The following is a 6,000-nucleotide window of genomic DNA, read 5'->3' on the forward strand; positions in this document are numbered from 1 at the left end:
AGTGTGACTTGGGTTTCAATCAGCACCTGGACAAGGGGGCGCTCTCTGGTTACATGGGGGCGCTCGCTGGTTACATGGGGGCACGTGTTACCCGGTTTAGAAAAATATGTGGTGTATAAAAAAAATCTACTTACAACAAATAAACAAGCAAAGCTTAGCCTGGCGGGGGGAGGGGATCCAAGTTGATCTTAGTAAAACGTGTTGACAGATTCTGAAGAGCGCACTTTTCATTGTTTTCACTCCGTGGTCTCAATCTTTTTGCAGAAGACGCTTTAGCGCTGTAATTAAGGGAATAACAGATGCATCAGATGAGCTGATCTCTTTAGTTAACTGTTCAAAGAGAAAGAGAAGAGAGTTCTCTCGCGGAAAGTTCATAATCTGTGCTGTTTGCAGCCAAGTTTCGCTTTTGCTCAAAAAGACTTTCAAGCACTTAATAGGTGCTGTTTCACCGTGTACTCACCTCTTGTTGGAATCGTTTTATTGGTGTTCCAAACTGATCTTGGACAGACTCTAAGCGGGTATAGACAGGCACATGCTGGTCGCAGTTTTTGCGTGTGTCATCACAACATCGTTTCCCCCGGGAAAGGGGAGGAAAAAATAGGGTATCTTTAGGGCGTCCTGCCTAAAAGTAGGGCCTCTAATTTCTTATTATTTTCGGATGCCCTGCTGGCTAAAAGCCTGTTCTCCGGCGTCTCCCTTTCCATCTCCATTTCCCTCCTTCGCACCAGCAGCTACGTCACTCAAATCGAGCTCTATGACAACAGTGCCCAGGTAAGCACAGACAAGCAACATGCGTGCACACACATCAATTAAACTGATCAGAACTTTACACACAGGCAAACACGGCATGGGTAACGCAGAAAAGCGCGTTACTATAGTCAAGTAAAGTAGTGTAATTTCCTATATTTTTAGTGTGATACGTTACTTTACTTCGTTACCCCAAAAAAGTAATATTGTAACTGTAATCCGTTACTTTGTAACTCGTTACCCCCACACTGGTTGTCACCGAGATGCAGAGCTAGACGTCTGCAGGAAAGAAGCTTACTCTCAACCTGCTGGTTCGGGTGCCGAGAAACCTGTAACACCTCCCGGAGGCAGTGGGGTGAAAAGTCTCAAGTCTACGGCGCCTTATCTGACGTGCAGCCCGCTTAACCTCTGTGTTCACCGGCTGCCTTAGATTTTACAGTAACCCACAATGGACAAACTAAATATCTTTTGAGTTTCGATGCCAACTGAAGACTACATAGGTTCTCAAACACACTTGGCAGGAAAGAGTGATGTTAGTATACAGCTGCAACATGAAACTTCACCAATGAATGTTACACACCGTACCTATAAATCCATTTTTAAAATAATCTTTTTAACCAGTTTCAAATAGTATTTTGAAACTTTTTAACTGAGTGACACTTTTTAACTGAGTGACAATAAATGTCACTCAGACACCACACTAAATTTTTTGCAGTGTAAAATGAAATTTTAAAGACATGGTGTCATTATCTTACAATGCTGCCTACCACAGATAAGAGAATGGCAATGTTCTCCACTGTGTTTGTCTTCATGTGGTGATGTGCAGCTGCTGCAGAGGGTTTGGCTTCACTTCAGCTTGAGGTTACTCTGTGTGTGTGTGTGTGTGTGTGTGCGCGCGTGTGCACGCCCGTGTGTGCATGTAAATTAACCTAAGCTGTAACTCTTAAAATGGCAAAAGAGTATTTTTCCTTCTCTCACAAAGTCCAACTCTTTTTCTCTCTCTGTCACACACACACACACACGCACCACTGCATGCCTGCTCACATTCCTTTTCGGCAGCCAATCGGAGGCAAGCATGGAAATGAGATGGGTGTGTCTTTTAAAGCTGGAGTACAGGGTCTGAAAGGAGAATAGAATACATATTTTTCTGTAGGTTTTGGACAGCTATTACAATAACAAATAATTTAAAGATGTCCTATAAGATCACATTTTTTTATCGTGTTCTAACGTTTTACAGACAAAACAGCCAGTGTTCGTATATCAGGCCTCACGTGGATTATAAATGGTGTTTCTATCAGACGGTTAATAAAATGGTGGACAGCGGTTTCCATGGTTACAATGGCTTTTGGACCTGAATGAACCTGAAACTTCTGCAACATTATAAGTTCCAAGTTTGGACCAAAACACACCTTTTAATTTTGGACAATACGAGTGTTCTGAGTGAACAATAGTCTTCAGCAGGTGGTATTGATCAAGTTATATAAAAATGGTCTTTTTTCTATTAACTCACTTTGTTTGACTTCAGGTTCTAAATCACTTTAGTAGCACTCCCATTATGTGCAACTGACTTATTCTTTCTTTCTGCATTTGTCAAATAAACAATTGTTTCTCCTTCTCCATACAAGTCAAACAAGAAATAATGAACACAAAGTTAGAGCCACAGGAGGAATGAGGAGATTTAAAAGAGTCTATAATCTGCAGTTGTGCTGTATGGATCAGCCATGATGTGAATGAATCAGTTGGCCCTTCCCATGTCCTCAGTGGCACAACCCAGCCTGGTGGCTTTACAGCGGAGTGGACTACTTTATTTAGAACTGAGACAGAGGGGTATAAACCACAGGCAGACTGCTCGGCTGACTCAACCACTGAAATACAGACAAAACGGTTTTAAAAAAGGACAGAGAGAAAGACGGAGTGGAAAACGACAGAGAGCTAACACCCTTGGTGACTGATATTATTCACTCAGCTTCAGCAGTGTGTCTGTGCTGCTTTAATGATGTCGACGAGTGCAAAGCTGGGTCAAGCATGCCATGCTCAGAGTGCACTTTTGTATTTTGTACTTATGACATTTTTATTTCCCATCACTGACAAACATTTGTTTCCTGTCACAACCACCTATGTGAGGATTGTCTTGATTAGCAGTCATGATACTGCTGAGCCCCTTCCTGTGGTTAATTACAGCCATGGTTCTTCCCCTGTCCACTGAAATGAAAAGACGCAGTGTCTCAGGTGCAGTGGGAGGAGATGTGTGCAGCTGTTGCCCTGTGGTTTTTTGCGTGAGGATATTGGGAGAGGTGGAAACAGGTGGTTTGAGGGGCGGCTCAGAAAAAATTTAATTGCTGTGATTTTTCATGGTGCGAACAATGTATGGCTGTCGAGTTGGGCTGGGCGTTTCGAGCAAAAATACTAATTGATGATTCAGGATTTCCAGTGATGCAGGCAGGGTTAACCCACTAACCCATGCAGGTGACAGTGATGCAGGCATCACAGTATGTTGCGCTATTAGGGACGGCTAATGCTATGCATTCAAACACCCCAGTAAATCTCCTCACTTGTGTGGGATCTATGCCATGTAGAGCTTAGGAGCTTTGAGATGCTTTCAAGGAACCTCAGAAATTTTAACACTTTACAATTTTAATCTTTCGAATCCTTGAAACATTTTTCTGTTTTGTATATTTTTTATAAAAATGAAAATTATTTTGTAATCAAACAAATGTGTGCCCTAATATTGAGTTATTATTGTATTATATTATATAACATTTTAATATTCTGTAGCATGGTGACACTTCCCTCCGTTTCCTCCAAGATTAAAAAAGACTTACATTCAAGATAATCAAGTTCATGGGTCAACAATGAATGTTCAAGAATAATTTGAAAGCCATTTATTTATGTTAAAGTGATTTAATTTAATTATTAATTTGAAAAGACAAGCAATTAAATTTCAACCCGACATTCACAGATTTGTTTTTTTATTATTAACAAAATGACGGTTCAATACTTTTCTGTCAGCCAACTACTACATTTTACTTCACTTAAAATATTGTTGAGACATGTTATATATTGTTAAGACTTGCATAATGTAATCAAGACTTTTGCTTTATCAATTAAAGTGCTTAAAGGGACACTGTGTAGTATTTATGGGTTTATATGACCCAAAATCCACTCTTTTATACATATAATGTGCTCCTGCATTGTCTAGTCGCTGTATAATAGTTTTGTTTCATTTTCGTACTGTTTCAAAAAGTCATGTAAAATAACATGGTCGCGGGCCGCGGTTGCATTGACACTGTTAGCAGCGAGACGCCATGTTTCTACCGGAGCCTGTAAGGACAAACGTGACAGAACAAATCAAGCTTCCCTTTACTTGTAGCGGAAATCCCCCGCCTCCTCTCTCTCCGCTTCGTCTGCTACAGCCGTGGTAGCTCGCCCTCTCCCTCGCCTCACAAACCTCATCTGCTGACACGGAGAAAGACGACGAGGACGACATTTGACCGGCTGAGGATACCGTAGCACTCAGGGAAGGGAGGGGGTGAGCTGAGGAGCAGTTCTTTGTTGTAAATTTCAGCCTCTCCTCTAGATGGCACTATAAACTACTTACTTCATCTTTAATTAGATATAATTAAAGACCCATTGTGGCAAAGATGTGGTGAATTGAAAAGTAATAGATGGTTTGTGGGTTAGCCTGACCAAAATCCTATAAACCTATCCCTAACCTTAACCATGTTATCACTAACCTTACCCAAACCTAAACCCAATTCTAAACCTAAAATTAGGTCTTAACCCCAAAGGCCCTTTAGAGATGTGAGGACCACCCAGGTCCTAGGTCCTAGCAAAGCACACATACAAGAACACACACACACACATTCCTATTTCTATCAATTTTAAGGTTTGCATTGAGTTCCATTCATTTGGACAACCTAACCACAGCCTTTACCATAACATTAACTATAACCAGTTAAGGTCTAACCCCAACCTTAACCTAACCACAATACAATACAAACCATAGCTCTAAACTTAACTAATTCCTCTGAAATTAGATTCGACCATATTAGGACCAGGTTCTGGTCTCCACGATGACTACTGTTCCTCATCAGGTCAGTGTGTGTTCCAACATAGGCGCACACACACACACACACACACACACACACACACACACACACACGCGCGCACAGACAGACAGACATACACACACACACACACACACACACACAGCCCCGGATGTCAGTCAGGATCTTAATAACCACACCGCCCTGCCGAGGTCCGGCTCCGGGCGGAACAGAGTAGAAGTGCGTTTGATTTAAAGGTACTTTAAATGACGTCTTACACAAACTAACAGTGTGACTGTACACTTTAAATGCGTCATAACGTGACGCAGTGTACGGAAGCTAAATAAAGTAGAGCTAGCTGTGTGTCATTAGCATAAAGAAGACTCACCACATTAGTGAGAAAATCTCCGTCGCTCAGCTCCTCCAGGTCCAACAGGTTGGCTCCTGCAGACGGATAGAGTTTATCCGCTGTCAAACTGTCCAAGATAGATTCCATCATGACTCCGTGTGTCTGGACTCAGTAGCTTTGTGTGAATTCAAAATCTTTTTTTAAACCCGCTCATTAATATGAGGCGGTTTTCCCCGGCGGCTGCGGTGCTGCACTCCCGTTAACCTCGCACCTGAACGTGGAGCAAAGTGAGTCCCCTCGATCCGCTGCTCTCCCGCTGCTCTGTCCTCTGCTCTGTCCTCTGCTCTGTCCTCTGTAACAAACTTCAAATATGAGCTCCATCCAGCTGTGAGTGTGCAGCTGCTGCCTCCCTGTCTCCCTGTCCGCGTGCGCTGTCTCCCCTCGCGATAATGAATATTCTAAGAAAAACACGCCCCCCCTCGCGTCGAATAATGGGCAATTAAGGCTAATTAAGGACACATTTGAGAATACTTTGTGAAGGAACTATTGTAGTTTTTACTCAAGTAAGTATTGAATACAATACCAATATACAATGTAAACAGTAGAAACAATGTGACAATAGCTGATGATACTATTTATGAATGAGAGGGATGTGAGTTGTGGGCAATACTATCCCCTAGAGGTGAGAGGGAGTCATTGAAATTTGCATTACTTCAAAGCTATAATTAGGCATGAAATCTTTTTTTTTTAATCAATACTGGAAATTTTGTCATGGTTCATGTGACATGTGTGTGTTTGATTGGCTACAGATTTCACTGTTTATTTATTTATTTGCATTTTCTTTTAAACCAGCACTGA

The 6,000-nt window shown here is 41.8% G+C and overlaps 1 protein-coding gene across 1 annotated transcript in view; it reads right to left on the reverse strand.

Moving 5' to 3' along the window:
- Positions 1-5,360, reverse strand: part of creb3l1 (cAMP responsive element binding protein 3-like 1) — a gene marked incomplete at its 3' end in the record, with an annotated part of 48,729 nt that extends 43,369 nt beyond the window's left edge. The window contains exon 1 of the mRNA XM_083897317.1: positions 5,182-5,360. Coding sequence (XP_083753443.1) covers positions 5,182-5,292 — 111 coding nt within the window. The 5' untranslated portion in view covers positions 5,293-5,360. The remainder of the gene's footprint in view (positions 1-5,181) is intronic.
- Positions 5,361-6,000: the final 640 nt, after the last annotated feature.

Source organism: Microchirus variegatus, assembly GCF_963457635.1.
Source record: "Microchirus variegatus genome assembly, chromosome: 1".
Taxonomy (NCBI): Eukaryota; Metazoa; Chordata; class Actinopteri; order Pleuronectiformes; family Soleidae; genus Microchirus; species Microchirus variegatus.